The 21,009-nt window shown below is 40.9% G+C and overlaps 2 protein-coding genes across 3 annotated transcripts in view; one reads left to right on the forward strand and one right to left on the reverse strand.

The window, feature by feature from the left end:
* Positions 1 to 21,009, forward strand: part of WDR1 (WD repeat domain 1) — a 308,269-nt gene that overhangs the window by 47,693 nt on the left and 239,567 nt on the right. The window lies entirely within an intron of this gene.
* On the reverse strand, positions 12,578 to 14,653 carry LOC123251975 (nucleoporin GLE1-like). Its single transcript, XM_044681315.1, has one exon. It carries the CDS (start codon positions 14,651 to 14,653, stop codon positions 12,578 to 12,580), a length of 2,076 nt encoding a protein of 691 aa, XP_044537250.1.

Consider the following 21,009-nt stretch of genomic DNA (forward strand, 5'->3'; position numbering starts at 1 on the left):
TAGGGCAAATGCAAGGTTGTAGATACAAGAATTACTTTGGTTCCTGACAGGAGACCTCCTTCCTCCTCTGTGGCCCAGGACTGAGGATGTAGGTAGGAAGTCTACCCCAATCAGGAAATAGCAAGATATATAGAGCATGAGCTCTTACTGGAGAAGGATTAAGGTTAAGAGTGACTCCCTTACTTTCAATGGTATGAAGAGAAAGTTTTCCTTTCTTTAAGTTTCCTTTAAAACTTAGAGACTTAGATGATGTTGACATGGTTAAGGGGCAGTGATGTAAAACATGAGAGGCCACAGAGACTTTGGCACAAGGAGGAAGCAGGATGAGTGGTACACTTTAATGGGGTGCCAGCAAGAAGAGTTGGATAGTTTTGACTGTGCATGGGTCTTCTGGAAGAGGATGAAACAGGAGACCTGGTCCAAGATAACACTTGTCAGGAAGAAGCCTTCCATAGGAACCCATCATGGAAAGTGGATAGTGAGATTGCAAATGGATTCATTCATGGGTTATAGAGAAGTAGCGGTGCAATAAAAGCCAGGAGTAAAATAACAAATCTTTGAAGGGACTTTGCCAAAGGTAGGTGGCCAAGAGAATATTCAGGGAAGGAGACCGTATGCAAAGCAAGAAATTAGAGGTCCAAACCCACTGGTATTTGGGGTTGAGGGGGAGGTTATGACAACCCCAAGAAAGGAATGGTAAAGAGAGCCTCTAGTAGGAGCTACCTAGTTGGCTATTAGGTTAGCCCACTTGCTTAGAACAATGGGGATGGATAAGTGACTTCAGACTAGAAATGCTGTTATGGGCACAGATTCAGTGAGAATTAATCCCTGCAGAAGAATACAATCTGCTGAAAGCCAGAGATGAAGAGTTGGGTTGGAGTGGCTTAAGACAGAAAGGGAACAAAGAGGGCAACTAAGGCCAGGAGTTCAAGCTGGTGAATAGGATGGTGATGACCATATATAGGAAGCAATGCATTAACAACAAAGTCAAGTTCCATAGCTAGTATGGGTTCGTGCTATGGGAGATTCAGTGGGGTTTTAGAAAGGAGAAGAGATGCAAAAAAACAATAGTCATGTAACACAGGGGACTCAGTCCACATGTAGAGAGAGTGATCTTTTTAAGGGAGTGTTCTTACTGCTGTTTGTCTTTTTTTTTTCCCTTGAGCTCACCAGTGGTTGTCTGGGATGTCCACTTGAGATGTTGGGACCTTCTTTATGTGAGACAGATGTATCCAGCTGTTAATTCCCTTCAGCTTTGCAGTGGAGGGATTCAATGGAGGAACCTTTCTACCTGACCTGTAGGGTATCCTTATGTAGGTATCTTTTCCGGTAGACTGAGCTTTTAGGTTCTAGATGTAAGGTAAACTGATCTTGGTCTGGGTCACTAGAAAATGACTGAGAAACATGATGAGAACATCGAGAATATTGTGAATGTGTTCCTTACAATAGGATGGAAAAGGAAACCTCGGTGGTGAGGGAGTTTTGGCACAAAAGGAAGGGGCATGGGATGCTCAATGACAATCTTTTTTTCCCTTGTTCTCAACAGACTTTATTATCTAATGATGCATACTGAAAACTGCATGGTCCACTTTACGTGCAGCAGAAAAAATCTTCACTTCACAATAAGTGAGAGTCAACTGTTTTATGTAATAGACAATACTTTAAAGTCACATTTCTTTTTTTTTTCATGAGAAAGACTTGAAGGCAATTGTTTAATAAAAATGCAATTTTTTAAATGATTAAAATGCACTTTAAAAGCAACAAATTAAATTTGCATTCAATACTTTTAAACATGAAACTTGCCAGTGATCTTCCTCAATATTACAAAAGGAAATCAATTGTGTAAGAGTCTCTTTGTCTTTAGATACAGCTAATTTTCTACCTTTCTTTTTTTCTGGTTTGTCAATGTTCGAGCATTTACAATAGGTAGGAACACTTACTCCTGGTATCTGCGGTTCTAGCAGGGACATATGGCTAGGACGTAAGGGAAGTGGCTACGTACAATGGATACTAAAAGGATGGTTCATTGCCCAGGTGTGGGCTTCTTGGGAAAGGATCTCTGATACAATGGAGAAGCCTACCTAAGACAAAAAGAGTATGTAATAATAAAGAGAGCCAGTAACCAATATTTGATAGATTAGAGAGAGAGAGAGAGAGAAAGAGAGAGAGTGAGTCTGTATGGTGAGTCTCTCTTCCATCTCTCCCCTAGGGCTGAGAGACATTAAGGGGTTGTCACCCTGAAACTGGGTGACCTGGATGGTTGTGCCATCCCACAAGAGTTAGGGGAGAGGCTTCCGTATATGACAAGGTATGTGGTACCCCAATCTGATTCTAATAAAGATGGGGGTCACACAAACCTCCCCCCAGCCAGTGAAATTCACAGTGGATGGTCCAGCTTCAAGATGGAGACAGCCAGACCAAGCTGTGTTTCCCCTCTCCCTTGTTGTCTCTCTGGCACTCTGGAATGCTATCTGATTGAACAATGGCTTCTATTATTTGCAATTCAGGGATTGGGGAAAGGGGTGAAGGGCAGAGGGATTTTCAGGTTCCCTCTTCACTATTGCTATGGGGTCTGTCAGTTGGGTGGGATCCCTAGTGGTTCCCACACCTAAGATTCTCCCCTTTTTCTTCTCCTGTTTTTCTATTTCTAGCCTTCTCTGTAATTGTAAGGTTTGACTGAAAAAGGGTCTCCCTACAAGGTTGGGAATGAGTGAGGGAGACTAAGAGATTGCTCCCAAAATGGAATTCAAAAACTTAGCTGACTCTATAGTTAAAGTCTTGATGGGTGAGATACGCTGGAATGGCTTTGATCAGGGAATCAGGGTTTCAGTTTCCAAAGAAAGATCCTCAGGAAGCCCTCAGGACTGGATCTGAGCTGGGATGTCCTCCTCCTCTCTCCTCCCAGTCCTCTGCCCAAAGACCTCTCCTCTCCTCTCTTCTCCAGAGAATCTCCCAGAATTCTCTCTAGTGTCAACTCTCAGCAACTGCTTTCCCTGGCTCCTTTTGTTCCATCCCCTTTGTACAAATTCCAACCTTACAAGTACTTACCATTTGATTACCCCCACCTAACTGGGATTGTCATTTACCTTAGGGCCCATTATTCAGTTTCCAGAAGATAGACCCTAAACCCTTACATTTGATTGTATTTTGGTGATAGTGATAGGTTCAAGATAATATTATGATTCTCAAGTGATTAATATAATTCCATCATGATCTTAATTACAATCAATAGAATTCATGATTTTTATAAAGATCTTTAACTAAAATATAAAGCTGCTTACAAGGGGATTTTTAACCCCTCCCTTGTAAGCTATACAGTTTGCACTTCCCTTTACCATAAGATTCTGATCATCTGATTTTCATGTCCAAATATGGTGCAAACATCTACACCCTTCCTCTTTTCCAGATAACCATAAGTAACATCTTTCCCCCTAGACCAAATGAGTCTTAGGTAATGGTCATTATTTCTCTAAATCTTATGATTTAACCTTTAGACTACTATGGGCTTTCCTAAATCAACTAACCAATCAACTTTGTTGTTGAGTAATTGTTTCCCAAGAAGGTCTATATGATGTTATGACTTATGATATAAGCCCTGAACCTTGAATGGAAATATTCATTTTGTTACTGTACTAGCATATAAATCAGGTCTCTGCTGCCTTTTATTGTCTCTTGCTGGGGTCTAACTATGTAATGTGTGTGAAAGACCAATTTTGTTGAGGTTTTGGCCCTCTTCCAATAAAATCTAACTTTCTACTTTGACTTGGAGATTTTTTTATATTTTTTGACTTTATTTACCTAAATTGCCTATATCAATGTGGTGGATTTATTTTTCCCAACATCAGTCTGAAGCTACCATCCTGAGATTCCCTTCAGGGTGGATTCTCATGGTAAGAGGGAACAAGTAGTAGTTTTTGGGTTTCCAACTTACAAACAAGTCCTAAAACTTGGGGTTCATCAGATCTTACTAGGCTACAGGATTGGGTGTTTCTAGATTCCATGTTGACACAAGCCACAGTTGCTTGACTTTTTCATGTGATTCAGAGAGGATATGGGCATTCAAATCTTTGTATCGTTCATTAAGGTTATTAACCTTTAGTACAACACTAAGGAGGTTTCTTAGACTTCTCCCCAAGCTTGACTGAGGCAATTAACTCTTTTTTTAAAAATCTCCCCCATTTTGGACAGAAGCAACATGCTAACCTTCATTCAGCTGATGTTCTTGACATACATGATCTCATATTGTATGACTGTGACTTTGTAATCTCTTCTCTCTGAGGAAGAGTCAAAATCTAGACCACTTCTATATATCAAAAATTAACATTGAATTGGGGTATTTTTTGAGAAATGGCCTCTCTTTTGGCCCCTGAAAAATAATTTGATCTTAAAGGTACAAAAGAGGCTTTCCTTCCAGTCTGCATTGTGTCCTCCCTACTTTTGTGCTTGTCATAGATAGCAGGGTATCAAAATTAAAGTTACCTTAGAGGCTGATTTTTTTGTGAAAATACAAGTTTATTGGTTATATCAGATTTGTCAGTTACACCAGCTTCATAACAAATAAAGTGATATATAGGTGTCTGTGACTCATCTTGCAGCCTAATACATAGATTTTGAGGAGCTCCTTCAGGTGCTCTCTTGAATATCCCAGGTATCTTTAATTGGTGATAGCTAATTAAGAGATGGTCAATCAACTAATCTACATCTCCTTTTCCCCACTGAGGGACAGATCACCAGAAAAACCCTTCTCCCTTTCATTTGTTAACTTGGGGAAAAAACCACAGAAGTACTTATGTAGTCAGGAAAACCAAGTCTTTAATCAGGAAAGGGATAGGTCCAGTATTTGGTTGCTACACAAAGCCTAGCCCCAAGAACTTTATAGGGCCTATACCCTGGGGTAACTGTGGGAGGATCACCACAATAGGAACAATAGAATTTGGGGAACTTATGTACATTTTGGGGGAACTGAGGGCAGAGAAGCATGATTGACATTTAACCATTGTAAAAGGGAAAAAAAAAGGTTTTTTTTTGGTTGAGTGAATATTAAAAAGGGGTGGTAGCCAGGGAATTGAGGAAATATCAATTCCCTGTAAAAAGAATCCTCAAGTCAAATTGACTTTTATGATAATTTATTTTTAAATGAGAAGAGAGAGAAAGTAAGGAAATTAGAGAGAGGGTAAGGTAATTAATATAACGCTAAATAATCTGCTCCAATCCTTGGCTCAACCCAGGCTGAACTAGCTAGTCCTCAATTGAAAAAGACTCAGCCTTGAGCAGAGGGCCAGGGTTGAATGAAACAGAAGCTTCAGTCATAGCCTCTCTTGAAAGGAGTGTCCCTTGTTTTAATAAACTACTAGGTGTTGTAGATGTTGTATAGAGAGAGGATGATATGACACCTCCCTCCTTTATAACAGTGCCCAGGCAGTATCCTGCAAGTCAAAGATAATATCCCTTCAGGTCCCACCTGGGGTTGATTGATAAGGTATGTTGGGCTCTTTAGCTTGGTAATGGTTGGTATCTGACTGCGTATCTCCCTTCCCAAAGAAGCTATGAATAAACACTTCAGGAAGGTACTTTAAAAGCTTTGACTGTATTTAAACAAAGAGGGGATAATGGGATTGGATAGAGGTATTGGGAAACCCTAATTAATTTTGTAATGATAAATCCAAAAACTGTAGGCAAGTAATGAATCAGGATGGTTAGCTTGTCTCTGGTCCAGCCTGGCCACAGCCACACCAGAGTAGGCAAACTGCTGCTTGGTGTTTCAGCTTCTTCTTTGCTAGATGGTATTCCTAACCAGTCTTTGGGATATCCACCCCTTTCCACCCTCTTCTTCTTCTCCTGCCCACTTCCTGTATCCCTCCTGGTCCCTGGGAAACCTAGATAACTAAGATGACTGATTTCCTAATATCTAGGGGCAGTAGAATCAGAGATGATGGTCTGGGTACAGGTTGATGATGTTAACAGGAACAAACAGGAGGATCTTGCAAGTCTCAATCCTCAAAAGACCAGGATCCACAGATCTCAGGTCTCAGGGAAAGAAAGGACCCCCTGCCAGGGCTGCCAGGGTGTTTTATACCCCCCTAGGCTAACTGCCCTCTCCCCTGTTCTCACGTCCCTCTGGGAGCATTCTGACATCCAATGGATCCACCTGTCTATCAACAATGTAGACTCCTGGCTCCCAGAGATTCAATATATATAACATGAATGCCGTTTTGTTTTTGGAAATTTCAACTTGTAAATTTCCAGCTGATCTTGTCCAGCCAGGTTTGAGTGTAGGCAATACTCTCCTGCCCAGATTGAATCATAAAAAATAACTGGAACTGATATTCTCCATCCCCTTGAAGAGAGTCCTGAGATAACACAACAGCTGTCAAAATTCTTTGTAGATTGAAAATAAGATGATTATTTGTATAATTTTAAAATAGCAAACAGTACAAAAGAGTTGTTATTTGATATATAATCCTCTGATCTATTTTGCAAATAGAGCTCATTTTTGTGTTTAAGTACGGAATAAAAATTTAATAAGTGAAAGTAAAGAAATGCATGATACCAATAAGATATTAAGGCATTCTAGGTTTATCAAAGTCTAAAACAAACTTGGATATATCCAAGTTGTCTGGACTCTCTGGATTTCCTTCTAGTTTTCTCTTTGCATTCAATAATAAAGGTCATTGAAAAATATTTTAAAGATGGAGGGGCTATACTATCTCTAGTTTACCTCTTCATCTCTCCCCAAATAAAAAGAAAATTATTCCTTTGTAGTTGTTTGTCTTGACTGGGCTTCTTATGGACACTGGATTTATCCCAAAAGATCTTTCTTCCCCTTGATTTGTCAGTTCTCCAGAGTGCTTTTTAGGGGGAAAAGAGGAAAAGGATAGAGAAAGGAAGGCTAGGAATGTAGCCAGAAGTTCTGATAACCCCAACCACCTCAGTGGCAAGGAATTTGACCAGGCTTTCTTCTTAACTAGGATAGGAATTTTAAATAAAATCAAAACTAGACTCAATAGAAAGTCACATAGGTTTATTTGGGATTTTAGGAAAGGGAAGATTTGGGAAAGAATAGATCTCTGGCAGCTACACAAGGATCAAAGCTCTCCTCCCAGGATTGGGGGAAAAGGTGCCAAAACTGTGTTTCTCTCTTTTATTCTCCCACAGATACCTCGCACAAAGGAAGTGGGATGTGTCCAAGGAAGTTGAAGTAGAGTACTGGGAGATGTAGTCTCCCATGGTTTAGATCCATTTTAAAATGCACATTTCCCAATGTGATCCTTTGGGAGACCAGTCTCCCCAGTGGATCATAACAAACACACATAAACATACTATCACAATCAAAATAAAGGGTATATACATCAATACAAGGGGGAAATGGCAACAATTTTTAGGATAAAACAAACAAAAGAAAACCAAATATTTGGCATTTTTACCAAAAAAAAAAAAGGGGATCATACCCTTTTTTTCAGAACTAAATATATATATATAAAACAAATGTTTTTAAAGAAAACAAATGAATTTTAACCCCCCACACTTCAATTTTATACATTTAGTTTTTCTCAAGATTTCCTGGAGCCATGTGTGGTCTCTGCAGTGGCATCTCCATGGCATCTTCTAGAAGGAGTTCAGTCTCTGGATTCCGGGAGTTTCTTTCACTAAATAACTCAATTTTTTCATGTGAAATAAAAACACATTCTGCCTTGAGGGGGATAGAAAGAAATATTGAAATCACACAGGGATACATGGATGAGTTATAAGGCATATGAATCAATGCCAATTAAAAATACCAAAAAAAAATAGTACAAAAAGCTAAATAACTACTGGATGAAAATTCTAAATATCCAATTCCAAATCTTATAAGTAAAAATTCTATATAATGAAAACCAAAATTGAAATAGGTCTTTGAATAATGACCAATTAAAGTAATCCATGTTAACATTATGCACATACCTACTCAGCAGCCAGGACCACAGTCAACAGCCACAGTGTGAAAAATGGAAAAAGGGACTAGATATTTATTCCTTGATCTGATATTTCATCATTTCTTCTTTGGTGTTTCTCATTGATAGGGATCCAGAACAGCCAATTGTTAGTTACTTAATAGAAATTTTATAAGGAATGTAGTACAAGGAGTCCTGCATCTTAACATATACCAAGCACTGCAAACTCGAGTCTCACTCTAGATTCAAGTCCTTTTTTATTGGCATAGAATATCAGCTTAGTAGGATTGGTTTCTTTTTTTTAACCTGAGTGCTCTTTTGTCACTATTCAGGTTATGTCTGTACATCTTTGGCACTGTGTAGATGAAGTCTGTGCTACATTTTGATCCCATTTCTGTGAATCAGATACATTTATTAAAGTCCCATAATAGTTAAATACCAAGGTCACTTTCAATAGTCTAAGGCTTTGGGGCAGGCAGTTACATTTAGGACTAATGGACATACAAAACCTACACTAGGGGAAAATCAAAAAGTCTTTCAACATTGATAACATGACCATAGGAAAAATTGCACATGCAATCATAAAAGATATTCTAAAAATCAAAAATATACCTTCTGTAATCAGTGACTATATATATATATATCAATTCATATCACTCAAGGAGGGGTAGAATATAAAGGATCTTACCCAAGAATTGAGTTCCATTTCCTCTTAAATTAGCCATGATCCACAGTGTGAGTGGAAATGATCTTCTCAAAATAAAGTTTTATCAAACAATAGGCAATGGGTAAAACATGCCCAAAGGCAATACCAAATTTTCAAAATTCACCAAATACAAATACAAGTTTTCCAAATTATAAATACAAGTTATCTGTCCAACTAGTCCAAGGGCTTCAACAAAGGCATATGTTCAGGTTCAAGTACAGGATGGTACAAAGGAAGATATTAGGAGGGTAAACAGGCACTGTATTCAAAATCCATTGCTTCTTCTTTGCTATTTGGAAGGGAGACAAAACTGAAAAGGGTTAACAACAACAAAAATAATAGAGTATAAGGGACAATTTGCCCCATAAGGAGGGGCAGTAGCACCCAGAGTATTTTGTGGACAAGCTCCACTTAGGATATACTGTTGCAGAGTCATTTGGTGTGAGTTATTTGCCTGATTTATATTTCTAGAATTATTATAAGTCCTAAAGTTGTGATTCCTGGAAGTATTATTGTAGTTCCTATAGTTGTTTCTGAAATTATCATTCCAGTAGATATTATTTCTGATTACTTGGAACATATTCCTACAGTACAACATCACGTGGCCCTTCTTCTCATAGAAGTGGCAGGTAAGGGATAGATATTTAGATTCTCAGAGAGGGGCAAGTGCTATTGGTTGAGTATCATGCCTTCTTTCTTGTTTATCTCTTCTATCACTTTAAAGATTTGACTTCCTTTTGAATCATTTCCAATAAGTCATTAGTCTCTGCCTTTTTCTCTGCATGTCCATTAGAGATATAAATATTAGTTCTCAACTCCTCAAGATCCATCTCAGGCCATTTTGGGCAATGCGTTTTAAAGTAGTCTTGCACCACTCTGCAACAGTTAAAAAATTGTTGCCATATTTTCCAAGTATCCCTTTCACTAGAAAGGTCAAGATTCAGTTACCTACATACCAGCTCAATGAGACTATCCACATATTGAGAAGGTGTCTCATCACTGGATTGTGTAAGGCTTCCAAATTTGGTCCAAATATCCAGCTTTTCAGAACATTCTCACATTGATTTGAAAATAGCGTCCCTAACACGATTTAATTGCAAATATTCCTCCAGTTCATTGTAGTCCCAATGAAGCTCTTAAGATGGCCAGTATGCTGCATTGTGCCCTCGGGCTTTATTAACATGAGAGATGATCTTATTCCTCTCACATTCTGTTAGAGAGGCCTGAAGAAAGTTTTCAACATCCTTATAAGAAGGATCATATTGAAAGAATATGTCAGGCATCTTTTTTGTTACCTCTATAGGTTCATCTCTGTAGCTTGGAATATCTTATTTAAATTCTTTAATATCCTGAGGTGTGAAAGCAGTATGATGTCTTAATTTTAACACATCCCATTTTGTCCATTTGTGGGCACTTCCCTTAAGGGGAAAAGGCCTTCAAAGGAATTGGTCAGTGATTGTGGTTTCTTAGGAGTTGTCTGTGTGCTTAGAGTTCACCTCCTCCAAGGCCAGCTGGGCTGCTTCTGTCACCTCATATTCCACAAAGCAAAACCCTTGTGTTTCTTGGTGACTGAGTCCCAGGACATGTCTCTGCTCTTGATAGGACCAAAGAGGGCAATGCCCTGGTGGAAGGTTTCTTCTCCCAACTCATAGTAAACAGAGCCTACTTGATTTTAAACAATCAGTACTCAATTTCACAAAATAACACAAAAATTATCTCTTATTCCATGATGTGGGAGCCTTAAAGAATGCGAAGTATGATACAGCAGCCTGCCAATCTATTTCCCTATTACACATGATAGGCCAGAGATCACATAGGGGCAATTCTCAGTGCATGACAGTTACTTGTAATTATAAGATTGATTTCATCTTGAATTTTCACGGAGATATGTTCTCTGAACCATCAATATTGGATGCATCATTTTCTTTGAACCTTTTTCTCTTTTCTTTTTTCCTTTCTCCAGTTTCAAATACAGTTAAACTTTGATTTTTCTCAGCTTTTTCTGCAGACCCAATATATTTAGTAGAATCTTGATGATTATCTAATAAGGGGTCCAATGCATAGCCATAGGTTGCAAAAGTTTACCTCTGCTGTTCAAACATGAAATCATTGATATGAGTTGGTTCAGCATATCCAGAAAGCATATTCCTAGGAGCATCCATGTTCAGATTCCTAAAGGGATTTTCTAGTCCAAACTCATGAGAAAACATGTGCTCCTAAGTAGGATTGTATTGGACTTCCTTAATAGCTTGGTCCAGGTGTACTCCAGTCTGCACATCTTCCATAACTGCCACCTGGGGTGCCCCATCCACAGTTCCCACCAGAGAGAGCTTGGCCAAAGGGGCTTTCTTCAGGTGAATGAGGGAGTCAGCAGCAGGCAAAGAACAGCAGCCTCTCTCATTGTCAGTAAGACTCAGAGCCCTAGCCTGAGCTATAGGAAGCTGCTAGAGCAGAGATGGCAGCTGGCATGACTGTGGATCTGACTATCTTAGGGGAGCTCTTAATGACAATCTCAAAAGGTGATAGATAAGTTTTCCAAAAGGGGTCACCCTAAGGTACAGAAGAACTAAAGGTCCTTTTTCCTTTTTGTTCATTTCTTTTGTTTTTGTTTTTTTAGAAATAAAATTTTATTATCTTTTTTTAGAAGAGTATTCAAACATTCATAGAATGAATCACTTCATATCACATTAGTATTAAGAAACTACTAGCCAAAAATAATAACATAATTGACATCAAGTTAAAGGAGAATGGTTCTTTTCTTCACAACAAATCTAAAATCTCCCCAAAATTCAAGATCTGGATTTCCCTGAGAGACAGAGAAGACAAATGTATTCTTAATTTTATGCAGATTCATAATGTATTTTTGTGCTCAATTTGTGGCTCATGAAAACTCCCTCCACGTTTAATACAGATGGCATTGACCTCAGTGAATCCTAGATTAACTGCAAAAATTAAAGATCATTTTGCTATGATGTGGACAAGGCAAAACAAAGCAAGACCTAAAGAAATAAATACCATGCCAAAACTCCCAATACTGTCAATATTAAACAGCCATATTGGCTAACACAACTCAATTGTATTTTTAGATTTGATATATGCATTCCTGAAGGGAGCATGCTTTTATTTTTTTAATTTAAGATACTCTATCTCTCAAACATATGTAATCCAAAGGTGAGAAGCAAATCCACCAGAAACCAGACATGACTGTAGACATAATAGGCTGTGAAACATTTTTATTACCATTTAATGATAATTAGAAAAAGCCTTCTCCAAAAGTTTGCTCCTTTTCAAGGGATTTGGCTAAATATGAAGAACTAGCCCTATTCTAACCTTAATGTCCAAATTGCTAAACAAATACAAAAAAAGGAGGGAACATTGTGACATAATTCAGTACTCTTGCATAAAGAGTACTGAACTAGGGTTAGAAGACTTAAATTCAAATCTTAACTTCATCACTTACAAGCTAAGTAACTATGAGCAAGTCACAAGCTTTATCTGGCAATCAGGGACAAGAGTAGTAATGACACTACCTACCTGAAAGGGTTTGTGGTAAGAGGAAGATTACATGAAAGCGCTTTGTGATCCTAAAATGATTACAAATGTAAACTGTTACTATTATAATTATTGACTAATAGCCTTTCTCTATATCTTTCATAAAGAATGCAAGTCAAATTCCTCTCTCCCTGTCATGGTTATCCAAGCCAATTCTCTTTGTGACTACTGTTTCTACTAGGTGAAGACTACTTGTGGTAATTCATGATGAAGTTTGAGAAGACATTCAAACTGTGAAAATAACCTCCCCGTGGCCATAAGGATTTTTCAAGAAACCAACTACATTTTCTGATTTCACAATCTGAGCCAATTTGCCCTCAAATGCTGCTATCTTGTGTCCTTTCTCATTTCTTTTCCTCCAAGAAAGGAACCAGCAGCCAAGGCATCATCAGGAAAGCCAGAAGGAAGGAGGCAGAGAGCCCTTTGGGAGGGGAATGTCTCCATGCTGCAGACATTTGTCCAGAAACTGTTGGAGACGTAGGAAAGAGCCCATTTGTCCCGAACCGGTGATGGCTTCGATTCTGGGCAAATAGTCCTCTTTGATGAGCATCAGCATCTTCCAGAACTGAAGGTGGTAGTGTTTCAGGAGCGCATGGCCACATACCTGGAGGAAGTCCAAGAGGAGAGTGGCAGTGACATCCGGCCGAGGCTCCATGTTCAGGATCTGTGCCAACCAGCGCCAGCCATGGTTTAAGCCATGGGGGTGAGCCCCTTGTCTCTTTGAATAAGGCCAACGGAGTTGAATGAGAGCAGCATAGAGCCGAATCATGCCTGACATGCGTTTGAGAAAATGATCTTGTTGTTCTACTTTGGAATCCTTGACTCGGTAGCCAAGGAGCTTCTGATATTCTTGCAGGCCCATTCCCTCCTTGAAGGCTGGGTAGAAAGGCACGGAGTAAGGGCATCTTTTGTGAAGATGAGCAAGGAGGAGGTCCCCCACTCTGGGGTGGAGTTCCCAGATGCCCGCTGCCACCAGGGCAATGGGGAAGGCTGCTTCAGGATGACAAGCCACTTCTTCTTCTCCTTGTTTCACAAATTTCTCTGCCAGCTTGTAATGGACAAAGTCCAAGGCTTGTGGATGGTCTGTCACTGAGACAGTGCGAGCACCACAGGGCACAGCTTTTCCCAGGAGCAGATTGTTGATCTTGTCAAAGACCTCCTTGAGCTGTGAGCCTGCTGTAGCAGAGATCTGGCTCACAGGAATAGTGGCAGCTTTCTGCAGTTCCATTTTGATCTTCTTAGACTGCTGATCTTTGCTGTTGGCTAATGCCTCAAAAGCCAGAGTGCATTGACTGGCAGCATCCTGTAACTGCTGGTACCACTGCATGGTGGTGTCTCCTGCTTCCCTGGGGAGGTCTTCTCTCAGTTTGCCTCCTGGACACTGAGCAGGATGTGGGGAGTCCTTCTGGGCTGTTGGCTGCTGCTCTAATTGGGCCTGTTTGTCCTGGGACTCCTCTTGGTGCGGTCCGGCCTTTTCCTCCTTAGCCTTGGCAATGTCCTGTTGCAAAAGGTTAAGCAGCTGCCGCATTTCCTGCAGGGCACGCTGTGCCCTAGCTTGGTCTTGTGGGGCAGGAAAGCCTCTCTGGCTGATGGTGTGAATGATGTCAGCAATGAGTGCACAGAGGTGGTTTCCTCTGCTTGCGTGACCAGACACTTGTATGGTGAGCAGGTCCTCGTGCTGATGCTTGGGCTGCAGTTGCTGGTTGAGCTGCAGTGCCTCCTCTTGAAGGGCACAGAGACTCTGCCTCAAGCGCTCCTGGCCTCCATCTTTGCCCAGCCCCTCTTGTTCTAGGTGCCCGCAGCTCTGCTGGGGAGCCTCGCGCAGCTTCAGCCTGACAATCTGGCCTCTGTGACCAGGTTCTTCCTGCAGCTTGTCCTGCTGGCCTTGTGCTTCCTGGACACTTTCCTCTATCACTTGGCCAAGGTGCTGATAGTGCTGTTGCTGCTGCGATGACTTTTCTTCATCAAATCGCCTCAGCTGCTGGGAGGCCACCTCAGAGAGGACCCTGACCTGCCTTTCATGCTCTTCCTGCCTCTGCCTTAATCTTTGAGTTGCTCTCATGCTGTGTAGCTGCTCATACATTCGAATGCATCCTTCCACCTCTATTCCCTGGGACGGGGGAAGTACCACACATTCTGCCTGATGGTATTCATCCTGACACCGAGTTCCATGGGAAAGTGGTGAGGATCCCTTTACATTTCTGGCAGGAGATTGAGGAGTGGTCAGTTGATGGTCAGGAGCAGAAGAAAGTATTGATTTCTCAGAGGGAAGTTGATTCTGGTGAGAGTGAGGCAAGTTGTAGTCTAGCAGCCATCCAGAGGAAGTAGACAAGTGAGGAGTGGACATGCTTTCTTCCAAAATCTCCTGTCTCCTCAACAGCCAGTCCTGGTGGCAGGACAATTGTCCTTTGTGGGAGCTCCTGGTAGCCTGCAGGGTCTCCCAACAACTGCACTGTGATGACATCACGCCACCCCCATCCTGGGCCCCCTGTTCCACCCCTGGGCCTGGCAGCAGCTCATAGAACTCTTCTTCCATTTTGGAGTGACTCCCCTCTTCTTGGAGTGAGGTGACTCTTCCCTTCTTGGAGTGACTCTCAGTGCAGCCTGAGGTCCCCCAACCTATGCCATCTGGCAGATGATGCTCCCTCACCATCCTCAGCACCCTGCCCGCCATAGACTTCTTCAGGAACGTCTTAGATTTGACCATTGTGCTCCCTGGCCTGTCTCTGCGGGACCACAAGTTTGAGGGCCAGGAGCTAAGAGGACACACACAAGCAGAGCAGATAGTTTTCCTTTCAATAAGAATTCAACTATCTCTAGAAGACAAGAAGGAAAAACCAGCTATCCACTCACCCAAGATAATGACTAGAGCTGAAGGTAACTCCTGAGGCCCACTTTCTTCTTTGAGCCAACCTTCTTATTGAAGCTGAACTTCCTTTATGGAGTTCACTCTCTACTAGTCTCTCCAGGCTGCCTTCATGGCTTTTGTGGTGGTTTCCTGTCCCCGCCCCTTTTCACAAGGGCCAATCACAGCTTCCAAATTGTCTAGCCCTGCTCAGGGGGCAGTCTCTGTGGGAAGTACTTTGCACCTCCTGGAGGTGTGAATATTCATCAAAAGGGTTCACACTTTCTGAGGGTGGGAACAAGTTTCTGACTGTTTGAGTTAGCCGGCTTCTTACCTACCACATGGTAGGGTGTGAATTCACTAAATGGTTTTCAAGCTTCTCCCACCTGGTTCAAGCTCTCGTTGGTTCAATGTTATTGCCAACCAAAGTGTTAACTCCAAGGAGGCAAAGAGAACAACGGATTCCCTTTTGACAAGTATGAACTCAAAGAACCAAGAATTCCCTTTTCCACTGGCAAGTGGAATGGCATTGCTGAAGTGCCAACCAGCCAGCCAGCAGATGGGAGATAACTGACCTGCTAAAATGGGTTTCTTTTGTTACCATGGACTTCTTTGGGGATCCCCTAAATGGGGAAAACCCTTTCTAAAAAAATGAATAGAAAAAAAAACTTAGCTATGGTTATTGCAGTGGCTTTTCTGCTAGGAAAAACTTTTTCCTGCCAGGAAAACAGGCAGACCATGAGTGATACAAACGTCCCAATGAGGTTGGGAATCAACCTGTGAGCCTTGAAAGGGGGCTTTAGTGAGAAGGAATTTCCCAAGGGAGGGTTGCTAATATACTTTGGCTAGACTTCACACTGCAGAAAAACATGTGTAGCACTTCTCATCTCCACCCCACACCCCCAATATTGGTAGGCCAATCTAAGCAGTTTTTCAGGGTCCCAGTGACTGAGGAGTATAACTGCCCCATCATAGGAAAACATAGGGAATTGGGGAGAACTAGATGCCCAATGGTTGGTGCTGTAATGAGGGTTTAAGAATAAATCTGTAATGGTGGTTGGTAAAGCTGTAAAGCAGTCAGGAAACTAACATGGATTAATCACAAGCTATAGACTAGAGGTAATGAACATAGGAATGACAAGTACCCAGTGCCTAAGTCAGCCAAGGGATTGAGGTAATTTCCCTTGGTAAGGACTAAACCCCTTTAAGATGATTTTCCTTCAGCCTCTGACCTGGCTGAGGAAGTAACTCCTATTGATTGGTAGAGAGATTAGACAGGAAGGGAAGTATAGTGCCCTCTGATGGCATCACCCTTCCCCCATACTGGGCCCTCGGTTCCACCCCCAGGCCTGGCAGCAGCTTATAGAACTCTTCTTCCATTTTGGAGTGACTCTCTTCTTGGATTTGTCTCTCCTCTTCTGGGAGTGAGCTGATTCTCCTCTCCTGGGAGTCAGGTGAATCTCCTCTTCCTGGAGAGGACTCTCCTCTTCTTGGAGTGAGGTGACTCTTCCCTTCTTGGAGTGACTCTCAGTGCAGCCTGAGGTCCCACAACCTTTGACATCTTGCAGATAATGCTCCCTAACAATATTCAGCACCCTGCCCACCCTAGACTTCTTCAGGAAGTCTTGGACTTGACCATCCCTCTCCCTGGTCTGTCTCTGCAGGACAAGTTTATTGGCCAGAAGCTAAGAGGACACACACAAGCAGAGCCGATAGTTTTCCTTTCAATAAGAAGTAAACTACCTCCAGAAGACAGGAAGGGAAAAGGAGCTCTCCACTCACCAAAGACAAGGACCAGAGCTGTAGGTGACACCTGAGGCTAACTTTCTTCTTTGAGCCAATCTTCTTATTGAAACTGAACTTCCTTCATGGAGTTCACTCTCTACTAGTCTCTCCAGACTGCCTTGGAGGTGACTCTGCTCTTCTTGGAGTGAGGTGACTCTGCTCTTCTTGGAGTTCACTCTCTTCTTGGAGAGAGGTGACTCTCTTCTTCTTGTAGAGAATCTCCTCTTCTTGGATTGACTCTCCATTTCTTGGAGTTCACTCTCCTTTTCTTGGAGGGACTCTCCTCTTCTTGGAGTAACACAATAAAGCTTTGGAAAGGAATCATAGCTAGAGGATAGGTTGTAAGGGAAGGGGCTACTTACAATGGATAGTAAAAGGATGGGTCACTGCCTAGGTGTGGACTTCTTGGGAAAGGATCTCTGATACAATGGAGAAGCTTACCTAAGACAAAAGAGTATGTAATAATAAAGAGAGCAAGTAACCAATGTTTGATAGATTGGAGAGAAAAAGAGAGTCTATATAGTGAGCCTCTCTTCCAGTTCTCCCCTAGGGCTGAGAGATTTTAAGGGGGGTGTCACCCTGAAACTGGGTGACCTGGATGGTTGTGCCACCCCACAAGTGTTGGAGGAGAGGCTTCCCTATAAGAAGAGGTATGAGGTACCCCAATCTGATTCTGAATAAGGACAGAGTTCACACAAACCTTCCCCAACTAGTTAAATTCACTGCGGATGGTCGTTTCAAGATGGAGACAGCCAGACCAAGCTGTGGTTCCCCTCTCCCTTGTTGTCTCTCTGGCACTTTGGAACGCTATCTGATTGATCAATGGCTTCTATTATTTGCTATTCATGGATTGGGGAAAGGAGTGAAGGGCAGAGGGATTTTGGGGTGCCCTCTTCATTAATGCTATGGGGTCTGTCACTTGGGTGGGATCCCCTAATGGTTCCCACACCTAAGATTCTCCCCCTTTTTCTTCTCCTGTTTTTCTATTTCTAGCCTTCTCTGTAATTGTAAGGTTTGACTGAAAAAGGGTCTCCCTACAAGGTTGGGAATGAGTGAGGGAGACTAAGAGATTGCCCCCAAAATGGAATTCAAAAACTTAGCTGACTCTATGCTTGAAGTCTTGATGGGTGAGATGTGATGGAATGGCTTTGATCAGGGAATCAGAGTTTCAATTTCCAAAGAAAGATCCTGAGGAAATAACCATAAGTAACATCTTTCCCAGTAGATCAAATGAGTCTTAGGTAATGGTCCATTATTTCTCTAAATATTATGATTTAACCTTTGGACTAACATGGACTTTCCTAAATGAACTAACCAATCAACTTTAGCGTTGAATAATTGTTTCTCAAGAAGGTCTATATGAAGTTATGTCTTATGATATAAGTCCTGAACCTTGTGTGGAAATATTCATTTTGTTACTGTACTATAAACCAGGTCTCTGCTGCCTTTTATTGTCTCTTGCTGGGGTCTAACTATGTAATGTGTATGAAAGACCAATTTTGTTGAGGTTTTGGCCCTCTTCCAATAAAATCTATCTTTCTACTTTGACTTGGAGATTTTTTATTTTTTGACATTATTTACCTAAATTGTCTATATCAATGTGGTGGATTTATTTTTCCCAACATCAGCCTGAAGCTACCATCCTGAGATTCCCTTCAGGGTGGATTCTCATGGTAACAGGGAACAAGTAGGAATTTTGGGGTCTCCAATTTACAAAGAAGTCCTAAAACTTGGGGTTCATCAGATCTTACTAGGCTACAAGATTGGGTGTTTCTAGATTCCATGTTGACACAAGCCACAGTTGCTTGACTTTTTCATGTGATTCAGAGAGGATATGGGCATTCAAAACTTTGTATCACTCACTAAGGTTATTAGATCTTTAGTACAACAATAAGGAGGTTTCTTAGACTTCTCTCCTAACTTGATTGAGGCAAGTAACTCTTTTAAAAATCTCCCCCATTTTGGGCAGAAGCAACTTGCTAACCTTCATTCAGCTGATGTTCTTGACCTACATGATCTCATATTGTATGACTGTGACTTTGTAATCTCTTCTCTCTGAGGAAGAGTCAGAATCTAGACCACTTCTATATGTCAAAAATATGTTGAATTGGGGTAATTTTTGAGAAATGGCTTCTCTTTCGGGCCCTCAAAAATAATGTGATTTTAAAGCTACAAAACAGGCTCTCCCTCCAGGCTGGATTGGGTCCTCCAAAAGTCTGGCGGGTAGGTTCGAGGATGCTCCTTACCTTCCTCCGAGGCAAAATCCCAGTCCAGACGGGTGACAGGAAAAACAGCAGCAAGGTGAGTTTGGTCAACAGTGGGCCGACCATCATCACCAAGGACCAATTTGCCCCCTTTGGCATAAATGTGGTCATGCTCCTCTGAGGTAAAGAGAGTCCGGAGGAGTTGTTGGCAGTCATTCCAAGTGGGGCTGTGAGTCAAGAAAATTAACTCAAACAGGTCAATTAGTTTCTGGGGTTGCTCAGAGAAAGGTGGGTTTTGATGTTTCCAATTGTGCTGAATTAGGAAAACCTGAATTTTTGGAAAATACTATAGATGTTATAAAGTTACTATTGGCTTCTTGTTAATTTTTTTTTCACTTTACAGAGCTAAGCTAGCATATCATGCTTGATCAGTCACTGTACCTCTCTGAGTCTGTTCACAGGAAGCTAGTCTACATGCTTGTTCATACCCATAATAATTTTTTTAACTAGTAGTCAATGAATTTACACTATACCATCAGTACCTATTCAGTTCCTTAGCAAATACATTCTAATGGATAGAGAAAGGTCCATGAGTTTTGGGGAGAATGGGCGATTTTTTTTTTACCTTCTCATAACTACTTCCTGCTGAACTGGGGTAGATGATTCACTCTCAACATATAATTTTCTCATGGACCAGTCTCTGTCTAAAGGGGTCTAATTTTGAAATGTAAGCCAATTGCATTGTTCTAATAATTTTTAAGTTAAATTTTCACTAACATCAGTGTGATTAATGTTAGGTCGAATTCATGGTTGTTTAAAGAAGTTTTTCACTTTTGCTTAAGCACTGAGCAAGACTGATTATTTTTGTTTTGTTTTGTTTTGTTTTTTGGCTAGCTAGAAAAGTTAAGCTGTACTTCAATACACAACTCAGGATCACTGCTTTCTGTCTGAATAAGTTTTCTTAGATTGCATTTTAGAATCTTTTGTAATTTTCATTAGATATACATATCTCAGTACTTAACCTGCTGATAGAATTTGGTGATGGGATCAAATTTGTCCCTTTTTCTGTCTTTTGATTTCTACGTTCTCTTTCTCATGGCCAGTGAGAAAAGGAAGGAGAAATGTTTGACAGATTAGTTTGTTTAACTCTTGCCTTAATAAGAGTAGAGAATAAGAGTTCTTTTAACCAATTAAATTCTTAGAGTTTAAGACATTCAGAAATCAAGATGTTATTTTCTGAATTTCTCAATTCAAGGCGTCTGTCTTTCTTCCACATTCCTCTGGAAAGAATGAAGGAGAGAGAGATTTTTCCAAACATATAATTCTCTCATTGTGATCACAGACAAATGACATAACACATAGACTGATCAAGGACACATTTCCCAGACATATCACACACACTCTGACAAATATAAAACATAAATTATATAAGCTAGATTCCTCTTTTCATCCTGGCAAAGGATCAATTATTATGATTCATATCTACATGACTAAAGAATTCTGTGAAAAAGAATTAGTCAGAAAAGGGTTAACTCTTAGCAAGGAGCTGGCTGACATATGATAAATTTTTTTCTTAATTACCTTTTTTCATGCTTCAATTGATATTCTAAATAAATACACTTTTGCTTCTTCACTTTTCCATGAAGTGGGACTCTGATACCTGCATGAATAATTCCAGGTATGCCACATTGCTGTAAAGATTGATTTAGCTAAGTGAAAATTGTTAAAACTTTTTTACATTGTCTGTGGCCATCACCAATTGGGCTCCTTTCAAGGGGGCAGGGGGGGGAGGGGACTATGACAGAACTGGTTTTTCTAGCTGAAGCAAAAAGGAGAGAGTAGCCAGCCACTTCTGAAAGGGAGGGGCAGAGAGGAAAAATTTCTGGTCACTTTAAATTTGCCATTTCTGAGAGTTTGCCTCATTTATGAAGTAGTCTTAAATCTATCTTCCTAGAGAGAAATACGCTTTTCCTGGTGTCCTCCTTT

This window comes from Gracilinanus agilis, chromosome 6 (genome assembly GCF_016433145.1).
Source record: "Gracilinanus agilis isolate LMUSP501 chromosome 6, AgileGrace, whole genome shotgun sequence".
Lineage (NCBI taxonomy): Eukaryota > Metazoa > Chordata > Mammalia > Didelphimorphia > Didelphidae > Gracilinanus > Gracilinanus agilis.